The sequence below is a fragment of the Oryzias latipes genome, chromosome 6 (assembly GCF_002234675.1).
Source record: "Oryzias latipes chromosome 6, ASM223467v1".
Taxonomy (NCBI): Eukaryota; Metazoa; Chordata; class Actinopteri; order Beloniformes; family Adrianichthyidae; genus Oryzias; species Oryzias latipes.
The window spans coordinates 27,454,962-27,478,383 of NC_019864.2; the positions used below are offsets into that span (position 1 = coordinate 27,454,962).

At 37.8% G+C, this 23,422-nt stretch overlaps 2 protein-coding genes across 3 annotated transcripts in view; both read left to right on the forward strand.

Moving 5' to 3' along the window:
* Positions 1–349: 349 nt before the first annotated feature.
* On the forward strand, positions 350–4,350 carry polr2c (RNA polymerase II subunit C). The gene is made up of 9 exons (XM_004069812.4): positions 350–539; positions 1,283–1,332; positions 1,735–1,803; positions 1,910–1,962; positions 2,232–2,360; positions 2,443–2,494; positions 2,598–2,766; positions 3,395–3,469; positions 3,947–4,350. Exons 1-9 carry the CDS (start codon positions 454–456, stop codon positions 4,089–4,091), a joined length of 828 nt encoding a protein of 275 aa, XP_004069860.1. The 5' UTR covers positions 350–453; the 3' UTR covers positions 4,092–4,350.
* A 1,301-nt stretch (positions 4,351–5,651) lies between these two features.
* wwp2 (WW domain containing E3 ubiquitin protein ligase 2) overlaps positions 5,652–23,422 on the forward strand; it is a 59,832-nt gene continuing 42,061 nt past the window's right edge. For both annotated transcript variants that reach the window (XM_023956034.1, XM_023956035.1), the window contains exons 1-5: positions 5,652–5,751; positions 7,698–7,779; positions 12,976–13,132; positions 13,222–13,343; positions 19,313–19,450. In XM_023956034.1, coding sequence (XP_023811802.1) covers positions 7,710–7,779; positions 12,976–13,132; positions 13,222–13,343; positions 19,313–19,450 — 487 coding nt within the window. In that variant the 5' untranslated portion in view covers positions 5,652–5,751; positions 7,698–7,709. The remainder of the gene's footprint in view (positions 5,752–7,697; positions 7,780–12,975; positions 13,133–13,221; positions 13,344–19,312; positions 19,451–23,422) is intronic.

Here is a 23,422-nt window from a genome sequence, read left to right on the forward strand (position 1 = left end):
TTACATTAAAAGAATTTAAGATTTGATGTAAAGTTTAAAAATGTGTTAACTTTTCTCAGTTCTTTAAACTAAAGTGATGGTCTCCATAGGCAAGGTGAGTTTTAAATTTAGTTGGTAATAATACAAAATCTAAACTAATGAAGCACGTTTTAAATTACTGTGCTTTGTTCAGCAATTTAAGGGAGGAACTAATTTCGACTAACACGAGACTAATTACTCTTCGTTCAAATAATTTATGCTTTTATTGTGAAAGTGTTACCGTTCAGCAAGACCCGGATGTTTCGCGGGAACCCGCCTTTACGTCCGTCCTTCGACCAATCAAATACTACCTTCGTAGCTTCCAGCCAATTGCGACTCACAAATGATTCCGGGCAGGTTCTTAAGCGGAAGTGTTTACGGCGTCGTGCACTGCGTGATTTATATTGATAAATATCTTCTTCTTATTCTTTAATAATGCCGTATGCTAACCAACCTACGGTGAAAATCACGGAACTCACCGATGAAAATGTCAAATTTGTCATTGAAAACACGGATCTGGCGTAAGTAGAACCTTTGTGTTTTATTGCAGAGTCAAACGCAGCAGCCATTGTGGTTTTTCTGCACCAACCATTAAGTAACATAGACAGAAACGATGCTTATTACCGGTTTACTTTATTTTTTAAATCCAAATAACTTATATCAAACTCAGCATAAGACTTATTTTCATTCATTCATTCATTCAAAATGTCAGTCCATACAAGATAAACAAGAGTAGAAACTAAACCGACTTATCCTAGAAATGAGCACTAATGTATACATTTATTTTATAGTTAAAATAATATACTTTCATGTATTTGAACTACTGTTAATATATAAAACTTTGAATTCACTTTTAAATACTTTTTTTTTATTGGTGAGAAACTTTGGTTGGAGGAAATATTCCTATAAAAATTGCATGTAGTAAGTTAAGTAACAAGTAGGTCTTATTAATAATAATAAATAGTAACTTTATTCATATTTTTCAAATGAATACAACTTTCCAAATTGGGCTGCACCAGTCAACACGTAAGAGTTTATGTTAAATAAATGTACAGAATGTTTGGTTTTCTGTTTGGCTCAAATTTCTAATATTTCACATTTGATTAGCTGTTAATATCTGTACTTTGATATTCTTTTTGATAAATCCTACCACCCAACAACACTGTGCTTGGATTGAACATGGATTGAAATCTATTTTTTTTTTTTTGTCTTTAATGTTTTCACTAGAACTTAAGTTGTTTCGTTGTTTCCTCTTCATTTTCAGAGTCGCCAATTCTATCCGTCGAGTCTTCATGTCAGAAGTTCCCACAATAGGTAGAGTAAAGCTGGTCTCATTTGACTTTTGTTAACTGCTGTCATTTTAATCCCATTAACAATTCTATACATTTGAGAGAGAAAAAAAGAATCCATTCAGTAGAAGTTGACGTTTTGGTCCAAAGGAATTGAAAGTTGGTTTGGAAAGTAATACAAAACATGGTGGAAGCTGAGATTTTAGGAAATAGTTCTGCCTTTTTGTTGTTGTTGTTTTTGGCTTCTCGAATTTTTATCCATCACAGATTTTTGTTGTTGAATTAGAATTTAAGTAACTGTTGCGTTCAAGTGTGGAAATAAACTGTTGCAACACAAGTCTAAATGGACGTACATAAACTATAAATCAATCTGAGTTGAGAATGTTCACAATATTCAATTCTGCCGGGTTTTTTTTTTATCTGTTAGCAATTGACTGGATCCAGATTGACGCCAATTCATCCGTCCTCCACGATGAGTTCATCGCACACAGAGTCGGTACGCATATCAGCTGCTGTAATACCTCACCTTGTTTACTGTTATTCTATACTGTTGATGCATAAATGTAGAGATCTGGATTGTTTTGTTCTTCCTGCTTTGTCAGGTCTGATTCCCCTCACCAGTGATGACATTGTGGATAAAATGCAGTATTCCAGGGTAAGCAGGCTGACCCAACACAATTGTTTTCATGGATATCTGTGTGTATTAAAAAGAGAGATTAAACCATCCAATACTTGTTTCTTTTTGAATTTCTTCCTGTGATTTTATGGTAAAATGATGGTTGTGAATTGCTGGTCTCGTGTTCCAATCACTATAGCTGTTTTTGTTGTGGTTCAGATCAACTTGATCAATTAAAAAGTAGAATTTTTAGCTTTAAATCATTGTATCCCATCAGTTTCCCATCTGCCCCCTTTGCTTTCCTACAGGACTGTACCTGTGAGGATTTCTGTCCAGAGTGTTCTGTAGAGCTGACCCTGGACGTTCGATGCACTGAGGATCAAACTCGTCACGTCACCTCTCGTGATCTGCTGTCCAACAACCCCAGAGTCATTCCGGTGAGTTTTTCCTTCTGCTTCCATTGTCGAAACATAAAAAGTCTGTAAAAACTGGACACTGATGTAAAAATGTGCTTTCCAGGTGACTTCAAGGAGCCGAGACAACGATCCAAACGACTACGTCGAGCAAGATGGTGAGCATTGAGCTGCCTTAACTCTCTGTTTTATTGTTTGGTGTCAAAAGGAAGTTCTGGCGTCACGACCTCCACCGTCACTTTTGTGTTTCATCAAATCCAGACATTTTGCTGGTGAAACTTCGTAAAGGTCAGGAGCTTCGGCTCCGAGCTTATGCAAAGAAAGGCTTCGGGAAGGAGCACGCCAAGTGGAATCCAACCGCAGGGGTGTCCTTCGAATACGACCCGGACAATGCACTGAGGCACACGGTCTACCCTCGACCGGAGGAGTGGTACGTCCGCTTGGCTCTGCTCAGATGATCACCTCTAACAGTGGCTATGTTCGAATTCCCGCCCTAATCCCTAACTACTGAATAAACGAAATAGTGCAGGACTGTGTAGTTCCTCATGGTCACTATTTTCTTAATTTTAAATCCGCAAATATGACCTAATCGATTTCATGAAGTTAAAGTCTAATTGCGTTTTGCAGTTGAGTTCTGAAGATAGAAACGTTGATAGTTTATTAAAAAAAGTACATTGAAATACAATTTTTTTTTTTGCTAAAATAGTTCAAACGCAATGCATTGTGGTCTATATTCGCCAATCTAGTGAGCAGAGACTCCTGGGAAGCTATTAGGGCACTAGATTTTGAAATTGTGGTGAATGCATGGAAGCATTGTAGCATAATTAAAAATAAAAGTCAATACCAGAAATGCTTTTTCGTTTTCAAAATGTAGATGCATTTGTTGACTCAAAATTAAAAAGAAAAAGCTATTTGCCAAGCCAACTTCTATTTGTAATTATGCTACAGAAATGCTTCCATACAAACGCACTATAAAGTGCACTATGTAGTGAGTGGTGAAAGAATTCAGACACAGCCAGTATCTCACAATGATTGAACGTTGGGCTTCTTCTTCTTAGGCCGAAGAGTGAGTACTCAGAGATCGAGGAGGATGAAGTCCAGGCCCCCTATGACCCCAACGGAAAACCAGAAAGGTGAGCAAGAAACCTTCCTTAAAATGATTTTAGTATGCATGGTCCAGTGAACACCAACAACTATTTATTAAAATTGATATGATTTTTCTTTGTGGCATGGAGTGCCTTGTATCTCATAATGTGATCCCAAATGTGAGGATTTTTAACTCTTAGAATGTTATTCACAAAAGAACCCTACATAAACACATACATACATAAACAGTATCTTTTTTGAGCTCCAGCAGTCCCAGCTGTGACTGAGGAGGGATTTTCTAATCAACTCCTGCAGCTCCGCAGAAAATATGTCCTAGAAAACAACACAGGTTTTTAGATTTTGACTAAAAATGACAAACGTGACTAAAACACCACTGGGAACGCTTTGAAAATGGATCAAAAGATGTTCAGAGTGGGTTTGAAGTTTTAACGGTAAATTGGTGAACTCTGAGAAATCCCTGAACATGTGAACACATCTCATTTAATTGATTTTCTTTAATCCAGGTTTTATTACAACGTGGAGTCGTGCGGCTCTCTGCGACCCGAGACGGTGGTCATGTCAGCATTGGCCGTCCTAAAGAAGAAACTGAGCGACCTGCAGACGCAACTGAGCCATGAGATCCAGAGTGATGTTCTCACCATTAACTGAAGGCGTTCTCTTAGGTTTAGACCCGCATTAGTGCAGCTTTGGCTGAGCTCAGTCAGTCCTTCCTGCTTTCTGCTCTCAGCTCTGTGCTGTGTTTAATGTCTGTATTCATGTCTTTGAACCTGTGGGGGAATTGAAAAGCAGCTGAAAATCCACTTCCTGTTTCAGGAAAAACCCTCAAATGTTAAGAAAATGGTGCACAGACTCACATTAATATCTGTTTTGTTGTTGTCCCAATTTTAAATAAATATGTTTTAAAGACTTTTGTTCTTTCAAATCTGTTTTGTTTCAGTTAAAAACAAAAACAAAGTGAACAACTTTAACATCGAGCAAGAAATTTAAGACTTTAGAAGAACTACTGTTGAAGCTAAAAAATTAATTTTTAATTGGATAAGAAACTAAAAATGTCTCCTATCTAAATGTAATATGTTCTTTACAGCTAAAAAGTTTAATCGTTTTTTAGATAAAAACTTCACACTTGATCCAATTACTTTTTTAGCTGAAACATACTTGGACATTTAGTAAAATACTTCTTCAAATAATGTTTTGAATCAAAGTGTTTCTATCCTAAATGTTCACAATAAGTTTTTGTTTTTTTTGAAGTATTTTTAAAAATGTATTTTAACAAAGACACTGATTTTAAAAAAAAACACCACTTGTTAATGCAATTTTTTAGAGCACAAAATCACTTTTCTACTTTAATTAGAAAATTTGCAGCAGAATGACTTTATTTAATGAAAGTCGGTGGAGCCTGTTTATTGCAGGGATGATGGTTTGTATTAACATTAGTTCAGCTTGTTTATATAAAAGATAAAATATTCACAATCTGTCAGCAGAGGCTATTCTAAGTTGTTAAAGCAAAATTGAATTTATTCTGTGGCAAATCAAAGTATTTTTTTTAGGTTGGTTAGTTTTTAGTTTTGATTTGGTTCAGGATCCATTGAGAGTTTAATGTCAAAAACAAGGAAAAACGTGTGATATCATCAGTCTGTTTGTATCATTAAACTGTCCCTGTGATCGTGTGGCTGTGCAAAAGACCGGCAACACATCTAGTGTGTACCCCTCCCCTTGCCCAGCAGTGGCTGGAACAGGCTCCACTTAATACCCCAAAAGATTAAGTGGGTTCTGAAGGTGGAATCTTTTAAAATGAACTTTATCGACAACTATTGCACATACAATACATCATACAAAACAGGAAACTCCATACCTAGTTTCCATACCAGATTTCTACATTGCACGATTTTAGTCAACCATTTTATGCTTTACCATATGGGGGGGGGGGGGGGGGATTTGTTTTAGTTAAGTAACTTTATTGAATTTTCCAGGAGATTGAAATACAGAAAAAAACAATAGTACTTAAAAAAAAAGAAAATAAAAGGCAAATTTTCTCACATTTTAAATGAAACCAACCCCAACTCAACTTTTTTATTAGTTTAGGATTCCATACTTTTATGCACAGTACCATTTCTTAATGAAAAACGCTGTTTTTTTGTTTGTATATTTACATTTGTGTATGTCACATTTAGCTAAGTCAGTTAGGGGACAATATTCGTAGAGCAAATGCCCCCTCCTCCTCCCTCTGACGTCACTGGATCACGTGGCTTTATCAGTGATGCGGAAATGAAAGTTCACTAGCTACAGCGGCGGAGTACAGCTGAAAAAGGTACAAGAACTTTGCCATAAATGCTTCTGTTTTCTTGTGTCAGTACACCGAGCTGTGTCTAATATTAAGCGGGTTGCTATAGATCTTAATCTGTTTTCACTCTGGTGTATGAAATAGCTATTTTTTCCATGTCCTTTGGTAAAATCCAGCTAACAAGCTTGCGGGCTAACAGTTACCTTCTCACGACAAATGAGCCGTTCCAAACGGAAGTGAAGACAGTTCCCCTTCAAATTAAGCATTAGGGGTGAGAAAGGATTTAAGAAACACATTTTAATTAAAAAAATCAAAGTTTTATTCAAAATGTAGGGTTTATTAAATTACTAGCTTGTGTGTTCTTGAAGTGTTAAAACAAATTAAATTGGAACAAGAAACGCTTAATGCGTAGTAATGTAGTTATGTACTGAAATAACCATAATAATTAAGTCATGTCGTTCTCTTTCTTGTATTTTTATTTTCATATTTTAATAGAAAATACTAAATTATCTTTTTTGGGGGAATTAGAGTAAATAAAGGACTTTTTCTTGGTAAGCTTTTAATTTAAAAATCCTCAACGGAAGTTTGCGTGTTGTCTGCCCAGGATTGACGGTAATACTTTCATATGCCTCAATCATCTGCCTTGTTTGTATTTTGTTAGCAGCAGTCACTCAGGGGTACCATGCAGTGACGATAAATCGGTTGAGCAGAAATGGTTCCGTCTTCATCCGTTTAGGTGAAGCTTTGCCGGGGTCCGGAGGCGCCATTGATCCCCCTGGCCGAACCTTTCCGAGGTTAATTCGCAAGGTTGACGGGAATGCGAGCTTTTGTTGTGTTAGCTCCCCTCGGATTGGCTCTGACTGAGACAGAAGTGGTTGTCAAAACACACAGTTGATTTCTGATTAGGACCAACTTTTATCAAGACTCGCCTTGTCTGAGGCTTCTGACTGTGTGCAGAGGAAATGCAGAGTTTATAGTTATTTACTCTGCAAACAATGACGGAGCATCATCAAGGACGTAGTTGCTTGCAGCAGGGTTAATGCCTGCTGTGCTGCAGATTTGTTCGCACTAATAAACGCTGCAGACTGCATCCCTGCATGACTTTGCTCAAGGTGATGTTGATGAGACTTGGCTGCAGCCTCTGACAGGGAAAACAAAACACTTTCAGGTATATGCTTTTATTTTGTAATGTTTTTTTTAATGACAGGTGGAATCCAATCACAACATAATGACAAACTGTTAGATGAGGTGATTAAAAGGTGGTTCAGGGCCACTGGTTTATAAAATAGTTGCACATTGAAAGACAATAAAACACATTTTTATTAGACTTAGACACTTGTGAATATAAAACAGAACATTTAAAAAGTTTTCTAAATTAGAGATTTTTGTCTATAGTCAAAACAAAATGTAATTTATTTATTTACATTGTTGTTTGTGCAGTTTGCACTCAACCTAACAATAATGCATTTTGGTGGTGAGCTGTGATGTTTGCAGGACACTTGGTCCTTGGCTTTGTCCTCCAGGCGTCACATCTCTGCAGACTTTGCACATTAAATGAGTGAAAAATGCAGGAAGCGTTGGCTCTAAAGGATGAGGCTGCACCCCATGATTTGTTCAAACCTCGATTTTTGGGTCACAGTTTTGTTTTTGGTTTAATTTGTTTTTTACAAAACTATGACAAAAAACCTAAAAATTCTTCTTCTTTTCAGTGCCTTCTGGTCCGTGCAGAAGGCACTTTTAGTTTCATTGTACGTATGACAATAAAGACTTATCTATCAATTTATAAGTAACAATGAAGAAAACAACCTTTCAGTTGGCTTACACTGAGCCTGAAAACAATAAAAAAAGAATCATTCTTAAATTTAGCACGATGATTGAGACTTTCAACGTAAGCATACCTGTATGCAGCAGGGATGCAATGATTCACTTTTTGTGTAGTGTTGTGGTCATTTGTGCGACTGCTTGTGTTGCAGAGCTGGGATGTCATGGCAGCTGCCAGCGTGACCAGACCTGGCAGTGCTCAGAGTACAGAAAAGTCTCAGTTGATCCTGAAAGGTCAGTCTTTTTTATTTTTGATCACCTCTTCATAGACTTTGGGTGATTATTATTAGTATTTTTTTGTAAAACAATATTTCAAATTAAAGTGAAGCCAGATTTATGTTTAAATGTTCATTTGTGGTTTTTAAAGATGGGAGCAGATAATAATTGAAGCTTTATAGAATTTTCCAGTTAATTATTATTATTATTATTATTATTATTATTATTATTATTATTAAGTTTCATATAAATGTCTTCCTTGATCTATTTGGGCAAATATGTGAAGCATACGACAAAAACCTGGAATGTGTCAAAGTTAGACTGAAACACTTGCAGATTAATATTTTCTGCTTTTTTTTTGGAAAAACAACAAACAAAATTTTTACCAGAACATATTATGTTATGGTTACAACTTTTTGGTGGCATATTTGATCAGATAGCCTTAAAAAAATGTAAATTGGTTCATTTTACAAATAATTTTCATGTTTTCTCAAATACATTTTTCATGTTTCTCAGCTAATCTATGTGCTGTAAAAAAAAAATCCAGCAATTATATTAAAAAAAAAAACCCAGAATGTTTCAATTCTTATGCTGCAGCTTAAGATGATTTATTTGATGCCCAATTTTTAACTAATATATAATTGCTTGAGTTTTAGCTGTTTATAAAGATAAGTGAAGTTTAAACTTTCTGGTTTATCAGCTGATGCCTCTTTATTGCTGCATTCTGCTCTATTGTATTCGCTGCGGGACGTCCCTCAAGTCATTTTACAGTTCAACAGTTTTCTGGTCTGTTTTGCAAATACAGCAAACTCTTTTTGCAGTGTATTTTATACTGGTTTTACAGTCGAGTTTGAAGCACCATATGGTTAGATTGATCAATACATCTGTACTTTAGATGTCATTTCATAATAAGGTGGGGTTTTTTTGTACAAAAAAATAGTTTAAAAGCCTATTTTCTCATTTGAATTTGTCAAAAGGCTTTTATAACTCTTTAGAATAAACCTCCGAAATTGTAGGGCTGTGAATCCACAGTTTTTCTGTCCATCCTCAAAGTTTCTCTGGCTAGAAAATGTTTTACAAACTGATTTTAAGTGGACATCTTAAAACGCATTCAGATGAACATGTTTACATTCCTGTTCTGCTTCTCCACCATGCTAGCAGACAGACGCATGACGTCACATCATTGATCACCAGCTTTTTAAAATCTTTTAAATTTCATATTAATTATTCAGATTGTTGACTATTTAGTTTTTCAGAACATATTTGTAAAGCTAACCTATTTTTTCCCCCCTCAAAAACACTTGATTGTTTTACTTTAAAAAATGAGAAACTTCACCGACACTTTACTTTGAAAATATATACATACTTCTGGAGACAGTAGTACATACGGTTTGTTTAGTTTATGCACTTAAAATCCAACATCCCTCTGTATTTCAGAGCAATAATGACATTGTCTGTCGTGTAATTTTTTTTACTATACTATTTATATAGTACAAACTATACTCCATACTAAACTATAGTCTACTGCAGGGATGGGCAACTCCAGGCCTCGAGGTGTGTCTGCATGAGTTCCAGATATCTAAGTGTTTACTCATGACTGATTATCAGGTTCAGGTGTATCCAGCCAATTAGAACAAGCCAGAGCAGGCCATGTTGGAAAACATGCAGGAATTTATCCCTCCAAGCCTGGAGTTGCTCATCTCTGCTCTACTGTATTTATAAAGGTCGCAAATCCCTTTATGTATGCATACTGATAAGAATTTTCTTTTTTGCTTCCTTTCAAATTGCGTTATTCTTTCTTGTATCTTGTGAATTTTATGTAAATGTTCTGGTGTTGTTTTGTACTGTGTTAAAAAAGAAAAAAAAGTCTCAAATCCGCCATCTCGGACGTCACAGGTATTTGTAGGTTGTGTCCAAATTCCTTCGCTACTCCCATCATGCGTTTGCTGTTTTGTAGAGCTGTCCCAATCTACCTTTCTAATATTTCGCAAAGGTCTCTGCAAAAGACAGTGTGCATCGATGCTCACTATATTGGGGAATATAGACCACAATGCATTGGGCTTGTACAATTTTTGTGAATGAAAATTTATTTTATTTACCGGTATTTATTTTTTAAAAAACCATCCAAGTTTTCATCATCAAAACTTGGTGGATTCATAAGTAGTCCCCGCAAAAAGTTTGTATTTATTAGTTGTTTTACATCGTGATATCGGTGACGTCCTATTTGCCGTTTAAAATAAAATAAATAAAGTAGTGAGCATGGTAATCGATTTGCTCTTAAAGTCCAAGTCCTGCGTAGATCGTTTTAAGTAGCTGCGGAGTAGGAAGGGAATTCCAACATTGCCATACTCCAATTTTGGGGAACAGATGACAAATGTCGGAGTGTTCGGATTCTTGTTACAGCCCTAAGAAGTTATCACTTAACGTATTTACCCATGCTGCATCACAACCACTTCCATATTGTGGAAGTTCTGAACGTTGTGGGTCGGGTGCATTCTTTTCATGAACATAAAGTTTGCGGTTGGATTTTGAAGAGCAGAGGTCCAAATCTGCAGCATGAGTCAGCATCAGTGTGGATATATTTTAGAATGCAGAAATTTTACAATAAGTCATCGCAGTTGCGCGTACATTTTCCATGTGTCGTCAGTGAGGCCAGCAGCTTTTTTGCCTCTGTGAAGTCACATCCACTCGGCGGGATCCCGTCTGAATCATGGTCTCGTTTTCTCGTCTGTCTGTCTTTTCCTCTCCTCGCTTCGTCTAAACTTGCTGATTGTTGCGTGTTTGGTGCTCCTTCGCCTCTGCACCACCCTCCTCTCTTTAAAACAGTGATTCAGGTTGCTTTTGGCAGACGTTCAGGCGATCAAAGATCATCCGCTCCTCTCAACCAGAGCAGATCTGTTGGGAAGCTGCACAGACAGGATTTTTCTCATCCCTAATTCGTCCACATTTATTCATCCTCTCCCTCCAATCGGACCGGCCCGATAGCGTTCTTCAGTTTGCAGTCCAACTTTAATGCCTGATGAGCAGTTTTTCTTCCGTAGAAAGGACTCAGATTCATAGCAGATGTGCAAGAATTTAAAACCGTCTATGTTTGGGCTTTTGCCCTGTCAAAAAAGTCCCAACGTGCAGGACGTTCCTGGACTCGATCAGCTCAGAAAACGGACACGATCTTCAGATTTCATACAATAAAGTGATTTCTAATCTTACCTTTTCTTCTGTAAAGTAAAACCCAGCAGTTAAAAACGCCTGCATAATGACTGAGGCGGATTTAAAATACATCTTTAGTTTTTGCTCTCATGGTGAAGTGTCTTTATCCTCCACAAGAGGGCAGTGTTTGTGTTTGGATGTTTACTTCCCAAAATGCAGTTTTACTTCAACTTAATAAACAAAATATTCAAAACAAAAATACAACGAGCTGTTCTTTTAGCTTCCAATGCGATAACACAAATGACTGCAGGTTATAGAGACGATCTGAGGTTAAACGACGAGGTAGGGTCAAAAATATTCCATTAAAATTTCCTTCCATCACCTTGTTATCTTTCATTATGTAGGGTTCAGGGGTTTGAGAGCAGTATCTGTGATTTTATAACACTAATTCTGTTTGTTTTTTGAAAGATGCTTTATTATGTAAAGCAATTTTGTTATTTTACTATTAAGTGTTTTATAAATAACATTTTTTATTTAACTTGAATAAAAAAAAACACAACTAGGAAACTATTTGTGAAAAGAAATACAATTCAAACAAAATATGTTAAAATACATTCACATAAACGTAATAATTTAAATTTAAGAATCAAAGAATTATTCTAAAATAATTGACTTTATTGTAAAAAAACAGTTGGAACACATAAGTGAGAATCTGAGATTTAGAGGAGAATTAAAGTTAGTTATTTAAATAAAAAAATAATTTATGAACTTATTTCAAAGAAATGAATGTGTTAAATAACAATAAGGATGTTAAAATTACTATTTTTTTTATACGTAAAAAAATCAAATGTACTAAAAACACAAAAGGTTTACTTCTGTATGAATTTTATTAACATTCAGGTTAAAATTTTCTGCTGTAGGTTAACTTTATTACAGCAACATTAAGAACTAAATTCAAATCATAAATTTAAATCAGCCGGACTAAAATTTTCTGAATGAATTTGTTAGATGCACAGCAGATCACATTTTCATGGATAAATGTCCCCTTTATTGTTTTAAGTTCAACCACCTGTTAACTTTTTTCCATTATGGAGTGCTTCTAAAATGTTTTTAAAGGACAAATTCGGGTATTTATTCATTTACCTTTGTCTTGATTTAAAAAAAAAAAAAGGCTGCTGTTGAGGGAAGCAGCCCATTTATAGTCGTGTTGACGGTGTTTGAGACGTCAGGTTTTAAACAAACGCAATAAGAGTGACTTCAAGTCGAAAAGCCATCCAGAAGGAACACGAGCTTGTTTCTGTTATTGAAATATCATTCATAGAAGTTTAAAACGGGATGAGATGCATCATCAACATCATCTTAAAGTGTTAACTTTGTTTAATTCTAGCTCATGTCATGATTTACAGTTTATTCAAAAAACAAGTGTGCTTTTTTTGACCAGTTAATTTTTCCTATTTTAAAGGAACATCATTTTGATTTTTTCTATCCCAAAAATCCTGCATTATTTCCTGTTGGCATCAAACAATACGACTTTCTAAAAACAAAAACCTAAGACTTTTTTTTTTTTTTTATATTGCCTTGCAACACAAATGATCTTTTTTTATTTTTTATTTATTGGGACACTGCAGTTTGTTTTTCCTCTCAACCAATGGGCTCATTAAGCGAATAAACTGTTGTTAGATAAATGCCAAAAAAAATAATCCTTTCATTTTTTTCTTCTGATTGACCTGAATGTCAGTTTTGTTTCATTTATGGTTATAAGTAATTACACAGATTTTATGTTTTTCCCCCCAAATCGATACATTAAATAATTTTTGTTATGAGTGTGCAATATCTGTGTAAATGTTTGTTTTATTGTCCCCAATCAATTCGTGAAATAAACTAATAAATTCAATCAAATCAATCAAATGTTTTTTTTTCAAATCAAAACAACAATTACATAAAATAAGTCAATACAAGACATTGAAAATTTGATTTGAAAGTGAAATGTTATTAGTCCAGTCAGTGTTTGATGCATTTGTCCTTAACTTTTCATGCGTGTGTGTGTGTGTGTTTACGCGTGTGCAGTGGTGTCAGCAAAGCCCCAGTCCCCCAAGCTGCCGAACCGTCAGTCCAGACTCAGCTCCTTTGTGGAGGTGACGGCCGACGGTCTGACCAGTGAAACCAAGAAAACCGGCAAACGCAGCGGGAACCTGGAGCTGCAGTGGAACGAAGACCTCACTCTGTGAGAACCCGCTCAGAGCCGCACAGCAGAGAGCTCTCGCCTGGTCAAAACGGATCAGTCATTGGGTCTGTGTTCCCGCTGTCCCACAGGAACGTGACGCCTCAGAGTCGTCTGGATCTGAAGCTCTGGAGCTGCCACACCTTGAGAAAGGAGCTGCTGGGCAGCGCCACCATCGACCTTCTGGAGACGCTGCGCACTCACGATGGCAAAAGTAAAGACACACACGCCCAAATACAAACTCTTTACTGTCATGGAAAACATGATTTCAGCAGAAGTATGACGGTTTTCTCCTGACTGTTCACAAAGAAAACACCAGAACCGTTTAACCAAAGCAGAAACACAGAAGATCTGTATAGGAGAAGCTGTTGTGATCTAGAGCAGTGTTTTTCAACGGGCACACAAGTGTACCACGGTTAGTGTGCCGTGGGAGATGGTCAGGTGTGCAGTGGTAAATTGCCCTCATTAAGTGATTTAAAGTAATGTACCATCTCCAGGCCCTGATAAAACACTGAGTAGTTAGGAATAGGAAAAATCCTAAAATACTTTTTTCTTTGTGTTTATTTGATTCTATTAAAGACATTTTGATAAGAATGACGGTCCCGCGATTTAGCCGTAGCATCAGCTGTTTAAGGAAAAGTCCCGCCCCTTTAACTTTCTCCACCAATCATTCTTGGAGGCTTAATCACACGTCATCAGTCTGACCAATCAGAAGTGGTTAAAGTCTTCACTTCCTTGTTCCGTTTCTGCACATAAAGTCTCTCAGTTCTAACAAAAATACCAGCTAAAGCTCGTCTTTAGCGGTGTAGCTTTCCACAGAATCCGGTATCAGACCGTGGAACAAGTGAACAAAACAATGAAGCTCAGAGACGCGAGTCTTTCTGCCCTTTTGCGGCCGTTTTCACACTACATCTCCCATGATGCATTGGGTTAAAGTGACACAATCAGTCTTTGTTGTTAAACGTCTTGAAACCACAACGAACACAAAAACCAGTTTTTAAATCTTCCAGTTTAACTTTTATTACACCTTTTAGAAAAAACAGCTGCAGCTTCCAGCTTTTTGCCACAATTATCACAAAAATGCACGTGAGATTATGGAGGGACTGTAGATCAATACAGACTGAGTTTCTCTTTTTTTTTTTTTTTTTTTTTTTGGATGCTGGTGTGCCGCGGGATTTTTGTCAAGGTTAAAGTGTGCCGTGGCTCAAAAAAGGTAGAAAAACACTGATCTAGAGCAGTGGTCTCCAACCTTCTTCAGGCCACGGACCGGTTTAATGCCAGACAATATTGTCACAAACCATGGTGTATTTCAATTACTTATTTTTTTCTAGCTTCCATTTTCTTTTGAGGATAAAGTTTATCTTCATCCTCTGTAAAATGTCTGCAGAGGCTTTAAACCTTATTTGTCCACTACATTTCATGTAGGAACTATTTAAATGTGATTCTCTTAACCCATAAAAAAGTGGAACCTAAAAAATCTGATGCCAACTTCAGCATCGTTTGACTTTTAAGGTGCGATGAATAAATGAAAAAAAGAACTGAAACTGGTATTTTTAAATACGTGTTTTGTTTTTTATTTTAGGCTTCTAGTTTTTTTCTGAACTTTTGAGGGTAATGTTTATCTTCATCCTGTCAAAGTGGAAGCTTAATGATTGGATGGATGGAATGATGGATTAAAAGTCAGATGCCAACTTCAGCCTCGTCCGACTTAAAAAGTGCAACATATAAATGCAAAAAAAAAAGGGTCACTAAAACAGTTATTTTCTAAATATGATAATAATAGGATATTCACAGTTTAAAAAAACGTTAGTAGCAGAATCTTCGTAACTTTAGACAGACAGCCGGTTGCTGAATATTATTATTATTATCGAAGGCTCTTCTTTGGTTTCCTCTCTGGATCTTTTCTGTTTTTTAATTTACTTTGTAATCTTGAGACTTTTAATTTCGTGGTCAGCGCAGCCGCTTTAGGAAGGTGGTGGATGGATTTTTCATACGTGACCAAGCGACCCGACATGCAGCCAGAATGAGTAGGATGTGGTGGAGAGAAGCCAGTAGTTTTTCAAAATAAAACTTCCTTTAGAATCAGATCTGAAATAAAACAGGAACAATGTTGTTGTTGTTTTTTTCTGCTGCCTGGTACTACAGTACCAACTTTCCCACGGACCGGTACCGGTTCTGGAGCCCGTGGGTTTGGGGATCACTGATCTAGAGTATCCATTTAAGAGACAACTTTATATTCAGAAATCCCCTCTTTAAATTAGACACTTCACAGGGTTGGACCAATCCATCCTCCTCAAGTTTTCCTTTTTATGCAGGGCTCCGCAAAATGCGACCAAAATTTGAGAGTGTGCGACTGAATTTTACATCCAGTCGCACTTGCGCGACCAGTAAATTTGCCCCCCCCACCCTCTGTATTTTTTATACATTAAACGTAGAATGGGCACGTCAATGATCAATGAAATAATCAATGAGACGCGAGCGCACACGCACACGCACGCAAACACACACACAAACTCGCACACATACTCATGAGACGAGAGCACACTCTCGCGTAAGTGGCTAAAATGCGTGTAGGGGGAGGGGCCTAGAGATAATCGAGCACGCGTAAACATCTGTGGGAAGGAAATGGAGACAAATATCACCACAACCTGTGCGTGCATCTGAGCTATGAGCAAGCGAACCATTGATTCATTCTTCCAACCTGCGGCTGGTGTACCAGTGCCAGAGTGTACAGCAGGGGTCTCAAACTCGCGGCCCGCGGTCTATTTGTGGCCCCCACCTTGAAATGAAAGTTTAATTTTAATGCGTCCTGCCAGTTTGTATGAATGACACCTTTTCATTGTCGTGTGCGGAGCTGACAAACCAACCAATCACAGTGGAGTAAATGACTATTGGGGGCGTGACAATGACCGGGCTTGAAAGCAGGAAACCTGACAGCCCCCTCCCTCCCCAGACCAAAAGAAGGAGTTCCTTACTTTCCTTTCTACAACGTATCTATTCGCTCGTAATTTTCTAAATGCATGCAGTCCGTGCTGAACTTTTCTCTGGGTCACACAGACCCGGAGGTTACGGGGGTTACGGTTAAGCGCGCGGCGTCGCATCCCCCCAACCAAACGGTTTATGCACGGCTGTTACGGCAGCACACCGCTCCCGCGGGAGTCGGGTCAGCTGAGGAGAATAAATGTCCCACACCTACATGCGTGACAGCTAACGGGGCTTGAACTTTAAACACCTGAGAGCAACGACACGGTTTAGTCCGAGACGCACTTAAATCACGTGGTGAAAATGCAAGGATAGAAGTGTTTGAGATGAACCAGCGGCTGGATCATTGGGGAGACCAGGCCGGGGGGGGAGATTGCGAATCTGCAGCGAGACTGAAGGAGAACAGGAAGTTGAAGTTCAATTCAGTTCAATTTAGTCTTAATATTCCTCTCCCCCTTAGTATGATCCGTGTTATTATATATTTTATATTTATTTGAATGTTTTGTAATGGATGTAGCCTATTTTTAATCAATTGGTATTTTAAATTGTTTCAATTTCTCACCTAACTACAAAAACCATCAGGACACATGTCCCATAATGCATTGTTTTGTAGTCATATGGCAGCTTTCAGTCAGTTCAGTACTAAATTTCCAGTTGCGTTTAGTAGGTTGGGGCCTTGCTGCTCCCGCCCCTTTCTCCTGATATTTTTGTGATGTTGGAGCAAAAACAAAAATATATGTCACACACCAGGTGATCTGAACAGCGTTGCGTCCACCTGGGTGATCTCAAACACGCTTATTGTGCGTCTTGGCTGCACTTATTTGGTGTCACCAAGATAAATTTCCATCCGTTTTTGAGCCTCTTTCTGATCTCAGGTATCTGTATCGATTGTTCTGATATCCAGTGAACATCGCCCGTTCTTTTACAATTTACCTTCTTCTGTCAGTTTACCTTGTTGCATCTTCAAAAGTGCAGATTAAAATGTGACACTGAATTTGAAACAGCGCATTGTAATTTCTGCATCTATTATTAAAGTATTTATTCATAATACAGTGGAAATGAGTAGATTTGGTTAGCATGTTGATTTACGGTATGCGCCCCTAAATTTTCTGGTTGTGCCCCTAAAATTTTCAGTTGGGGGCCACTGTGCTCCTAGTGAAAAAGTTAGTCTGGAGCCCTGTTATACCTTCAAGATTAATTAAATAATCAACCCTCTGTTTTCTGATGTTCCCTAGCAACCAAGTACACAGCTTTTAGCTACTTATAGCCCTGAGCATTTAAACCCACAACGTTTAGACACTAGAAAGGCAGCTCATCATGAACCTCATAAACCTTTCCAGTGAACACAGACAAACATGCTCTCATGGAGGCTGTTGGGTAAGGATTGCATGAATAAAAATGTTCATTTTGATGTGAAAAGGTTAACAAACCTCATGGTAAACTCCTCCAAAACTTCAACAGAGACCAAAAGTCTGATAAAAGCTAGGAACTGGATAATGATAAATCATGTAATAAAATGGTAACGGTAGAACAGGGGTGGGATTATATAAGTTTGCTTCCTTCCACTCCCTGTCAAGCAATATTTATTAATATGTCTTATTATCCAAAGTTTATTAGTTATTGTATGAATGTATCACTGATGATTGTATTATTCCTATATGATTGCTTGAAATAAACCATTTCAAATCAAATAAAAAAAGGAAGGTCTCAGGGCTCAAGGTTAATGTCCATTCTAGAGCAGAACGGACGCAGCGGCAGATAAGTGACGCTGCAGATTTTAATCAGCTCCGCCCCCACAACATGCACCCTCACCTTCCAGGTCCCAGAGCAGAAGAAACTGCTGTGAATACAGACAAAGCTCACGACCCGGTCCAAAGCCAGAGTTAGGTTTGTGCTTTAGCTTCGGAGTGTGACAAATGCACATGGATAATTCAGGTTCTTGGATAATTATGATGCAAAATTTCCCATGTTTTAGTATATGAATGTTACTCTGCTGTCCTAAATGAAGAGGTACAAGAGCAACAAAACCTGGTTAAAATAAATAAAGGTTTTAAAAACAGAAAGTTTTAATTTGAAGACCCACTCCAATAAAAAATGTTTTTTGTTGTGTTATTAACCTGTACTTTTTGTATTTTTCTTCTTTACATATGTAAAGAAAATTAAGCTTGAAATTGCATTTCTGAGTATTTCTTTATTTAAATCATTGTGAATCATGCGCAGATGCAAAAATACTGCTGGAAAAGGTTTGTAGGTGTGACACAGAAGCTACTGCGGCACGCTCCCTGCTCCACTCCATTCTGATGCATCCGCTTGCAGACAAATAGATCCACAAACGTCTTTGTTTTCCTCATCTGAGCTGGAATCTGGATCTAGACTGGATGACGGGATAGCCCAGACATTGCTTGCTATTGTTGGATTTCTCATGTAAGGGGCTATAAGGTAGTGGGGGAGCACGTCAACTCTGAGGCAGATTTCTAATGAACTACTGCTGCTCTGCAGAAACTAAGTCTTAGAAAACACCACCTGCTTTTTAATTTAATCTAAAAATGAATTAGTTATGATTGAAAATACATCAAAATAGGATTTTAGTGGGACTTGAGGTGCTCTAATAGGTGCTGCACAAATAAAATTGCTTTTCCTAAAATATCTGCCTTTATTTTCCATTTGAAATTCCGTCTCATGTTCTCCCTCTGGATGATCCCAGTCAGGTTTAGGTTCGATAACCTCAGACTTTTTTCTCCAATGCGTCATGACAGCTAAAGATCCTGACGGAGAAAAATCATTTTTCTGTTTATTATTAGGAAATGATGCTGCTTAGAAAGCAAGTTTTTGACATCTCATTTTGCTGGATCATCAAAAGCTACACATTCAGAATTTAAAAAAAATGACAAAAGCTTTTTATTTCTGAGTTTGTTTGCATTCAAACTAAACTAATGATATGTTTTCTTTTACAGTGATTGCTTAATAAAGACAATTACTGCACAAATGTGAAACTGATGTTCTTCTGAAACTTTTATATCATTGTTTTTACAGCTTTTGACCAACAAACTCTGATTTTGAGTCGTTTTTCCAGAATCAGCCTGAAATTGGCACTTATCTAAGCACAAGGCTTTCCTGTTTTCGGGCAAAAACAGAGGATGTCTAAACTCCACTAACGCCACTCACCGGTTCTCTCCGTCCATCTGTTCTTCCTCCCTCTAGTGGAGAACGTCCAGCTGAGTCTGGTGCTGCAGACGGAGAACAAAGGCTCGGTTGTGGCAGGAGGGGAGCTCAACGTCTGTCTGGACGGCATGGTTGTTGATTTGGGCTCTCTGCCCAATGGCAGCGCAGCAGCAGACAGTGAGTCCTGCCTTCACACCACACACACACTAACAGGGTGAGGCGAACAAGACTGAAATGAATAGACGTGTGCCACTGTCCATTGAAAAAAAGAAGAGTTCCAGGCTGATGTTTTGTGGAAAGGAAGTAAAATAAAAAAGAAAAACAGCCATGAAGAAGTCCCACTGGCAGCCTTTTCCCCTGTCAAACATTTTAAGGTGAACATTTCTCACAAACTTGCCACACAGAATTCCAGGCGGCTTAAAGGAAAAGTCCCCGGCATTAACTGATTTCTCCGCCTCTCAGCCTTCTTTAATATTTAATGGTGTTGCAGCAGCAGATACAAAAGCATGAATTATAAATGCATAAATACAGGAATCTTCTCGAACGGTGTGATGCATATGACCCCCCCCCCCTGCTCATAATAATCATCTCCCACTTCAGTTCTTCCATTACTGAAATGATTAGGTCATTTGAATAAAGCTGTTGTAATGACTTTATTGTGACACAAAAAAGGTGTAAAGCCTTTTAATTTATAATTTGATGTAATTTAGTGAAGCTTTAAAAAAACGCATTTAAAATATTTCTTGATTTTAAAAAAAAAATGTTTTTTTTATAAAATTCTTAGAATTTAGATACAAGTTTATTGTATTTTTTTACAACTTTTTCCTGTAAAAGATATATTTTTACTGTAATAATATACAGAATAGACATAGATTTTAAGTCCTTTTTAATACTCTTAAATGGGGGACATCTGTAAGGACTGTGTGTTTGTAGGATGAGCAGCAGCCCTGAGAATGTGGAGGAAAGAAAATGTCCAAAATCTTCTCTGCCATAAATTCCTGTTAGGTGTTTAGATGATGGATGTTTGAGGGAAGAAGACGCACTGGAGTATTTTCATCCTGATGTTCTGTCTCATGGGGTCCAAATGCGGGACCACCTCCGGTAACATTATGTCATCTCAACATCTCTGTGCTTTGAGATTCCCTCCAATGATCAGTGTTGAAAGTCTTCCGGGAATTCCCGGAAATCCGGGTTTTTGAGCAAACCGAACGTATTTTCCGGGAAATAAAGACCCGATCTTTACGGACAAATCGCTTTCCGGATTAGAAAATGGTCTGAAATCGGCGAATTTTAGCTTTATTTTCTATATTTCTCCGCGGATCGCTTCCTCTATGGTCGTGGCCATCTCTCGTCTTCCCGGCCTAATTGACCAATGACGGGATGTTTTAGTTGCTTTCGGATGCGTCGACGGGTCTGATTGGCTCTGTCTGCACCACGTGGTCAGCGTGACTCGCTTCCCTAGAGACCAAAACTGGCGGACCCACGCTAAACTTTCACAAACACATCTGAAGAGTTTGCGATCAAATTTGTGTTAAAATAATGGCAGGCATCGTCATTATTGAGCGTGGTCACGACCTCAGTTGTGAGAAGACGATAAAAAACAAATTTAAGTGGTCTTGGCTGGAAAAAAAAGATTTTTAAGGTAGTGTAGGTCAAATACTTTTTGTGTAAAATAATCTCAAAACCAGAAATAATTTCAGTTTTAGTTTTGAGTTTCAGTTTTTATTTTGAATACATTTATCTATCTAATTTATTTGTATTTCCTAATTACCATGATTTAGTTCAGTATAGTTGACATTAATTATAAGTATTTGATGGTTTGGACCCGCACTCCCTTAAAAAATAATGTTTACAATGTTTAGCTTAGTTTGTATGTTTGTTTTGATATTTCCCAGATTACTTAGTATTGGTGTTAAAGAATTGATGTATTATGTTATAGAATTATAGTTTAAAGCAGATCCCATATTTTGATGTAATTATAGTTTGAGAAAACAGTGCAAGTGGATGTTGTACATCAGTCATTTCTAAAGCAGAAATAATGTATAAATAACTGAGGTATTTTCATAGAATATCATAGTTACTGGTGTTCTTTTTGCCATTTGGGGCTTTGATGTTACTATATTTTAGCAATTGTATGTTTTGCAGCTTTAAGGAAAAGCGTAGATTGTAGGATTGTGTTACTTTGAGCAATTTTCCAAATTCTTTTTTAGGACCAGCAAGTCCTTAATGGAGAGTCAAACTAGGGGTTTGAATGACAAATGATGATGCTCCCATTAGTCTTAGTTTCTTGATTAAGAAGTGAATAACGAGCTGCCAGAATGCACCAGAATGCATCTAAGACTATGTATTTTTCAAAAATTTCTCTCTGCGTCGCCATATCGCTCAAAGAAAAGTTCAGGGATTTTTTCCTTGCCTGACTTTCATCACTGAATGATGTGAAGCCTTGTTTTGGCAGTTGGGGAGAAACCTCCCTGTGCCATCGTGTTTCACCAAATTCTCATTTAAACCTTCACTTCAGCAGTTTTCCTCCAAACAATAAATAAACAAATAAACAAAGGAAGCAAAAGAGACTAAAAATATGTGAAAAAAAGCAGCTGGACTGGATCCCGATTCATTGTTGTTGTTTTTAATGTGATTCTCTGTTATAAGAATTGACTGTGTAAGAGAACTGGACTGAGTGAACCCCCCCCCCACTGGCGTTCCAAACAGGAAGTACCCGCTGGCTCCAAGAAGCCAAAATCCCATAGACATCTATAGAGAAACAGCTGTCACTCAGTAATTCTGTCTGTCAGAACAACCATTCTTGCTCTGATGCCTTTTTTTTCAACATGTTCTTACTAATTCTAACTTTTTTTCCATCATATTTTTCTTTATTGCAAGTTAATCAGGTTATGAACTGGCCAATCACATGCCTGAATTAAAGTAAGTGGTCTCATGTCCAGCCCTCAAAACATTTCAGAGTTTTTGTTGCCGGCTTTCAATGGGAAGGGGTGTGGTCTTCCAACAAACTCAACCCTGATTGGTGAAAGTGGTTGCCATTGAAACGTTGACTTAGACCAACATGAACTAACCACTGCTGACGATGTCTGGCTCCAACATGGCGGCGTCTGTATCACAATAAAATGGCGACTCAATTGACTTAGTTTGGCTGGAGCTGGAAGTAAAGCATTATGGGTATCGTCACTACTGGCTTCAGTTCTCATATGCAGTCAATGGTTGTAACTAAGGCCTTTGATCTGCTGGGGATCCAGTGCCATTCGTCAGGTCAGCTGCGTTTAAAGATGTCCAGCCTCTTCTGGTCACAAAAAGATGGAGTTTTGCTGAAACCTCAAATAGACCATATGTAATGTATATATTTTTAAGTCAACAGAACAGATTTTCTCTCTTCTCTTTCACCTTGACATTCAGATGAATACGCACATGAAACCGCATTTTTTGTTCTTTAACTTGGTGAACTATCTAGTTATATTTACCATAGGTGACTGTAGTGGTGACCTAAAGGGCCTCTTACATGCAAAATCATAATCAAAATCATTTTTTAGTTTTTAAGTATATTTTAAGCTTCCTTCCTCACAAAAAAGAAACCCCAATGCAGTATTTTGATCCATTCACGCATTTCCGAGTATTCCTCTAAAAACCTGCTGTCTGAGCAGCAGGCGCTCCCAACCCATAAAAACGAGCAGGTTCTCACAAGCTGACGTAGTTCGGTGAGGACCCGCCCCTTCCAGAAAGAGTCTGTGCTGCCAGCACCGCCCCCAGGGTAATACAAAAAACCCACAGGGAGTGAAAGGCGGAGCCTCAGAGATCGAGTCGTCTTACTTCTGGGTAGGAAAAGGAGCTGTGAAATAACTTCTTTTATGTGCTATAGACATGCATATTATTTACTATAAAAGCCTTAAAATGGCATGGTTTGGCCCTTTAAGCCTCGTTTCCACTGAGCGGTCCAGTCCATTCCAGTTTAGAATGGTTCAGGCAATTCGGTTGAGCGTTTCCACTCAAAGGTGGACCGTCACTGCCCAGTTCGGGTGTATAGTTGTATAGCTTTGCATCATAGTAGTGCGTCTACAGCAATAGCAAAGCTACCAACAACAACAATGGACGGCAAGGAACGCCTGTATTTCCAGTGCCGTCCAGACCTTTGAAAAGCTC

Bases quoted from the DNA above. Each gene is read 5' to 3' on its own strand.
- polr2c (XM_004069812.4), top strand. From the start codon at position 454: ATGCCGTATGCTAACCAACCTACGGTGAAAATCACGGAACTCACCGAT. The intron at 1,804-1,909 runs GTACGCATATCA...CTGCTTTGTCAG, and splicing joins GTTCATCGCACACAGAGTCG to GTCTGATTCCCCTCACCAGT. The intron at 2,767-3,394 runs GTACGTCCGCTT...TCTTCTTCTTAG, and splicing joins TACCCTCGACCGGAGGAGTG to GCCGAAGAGTGAGTACTCAG.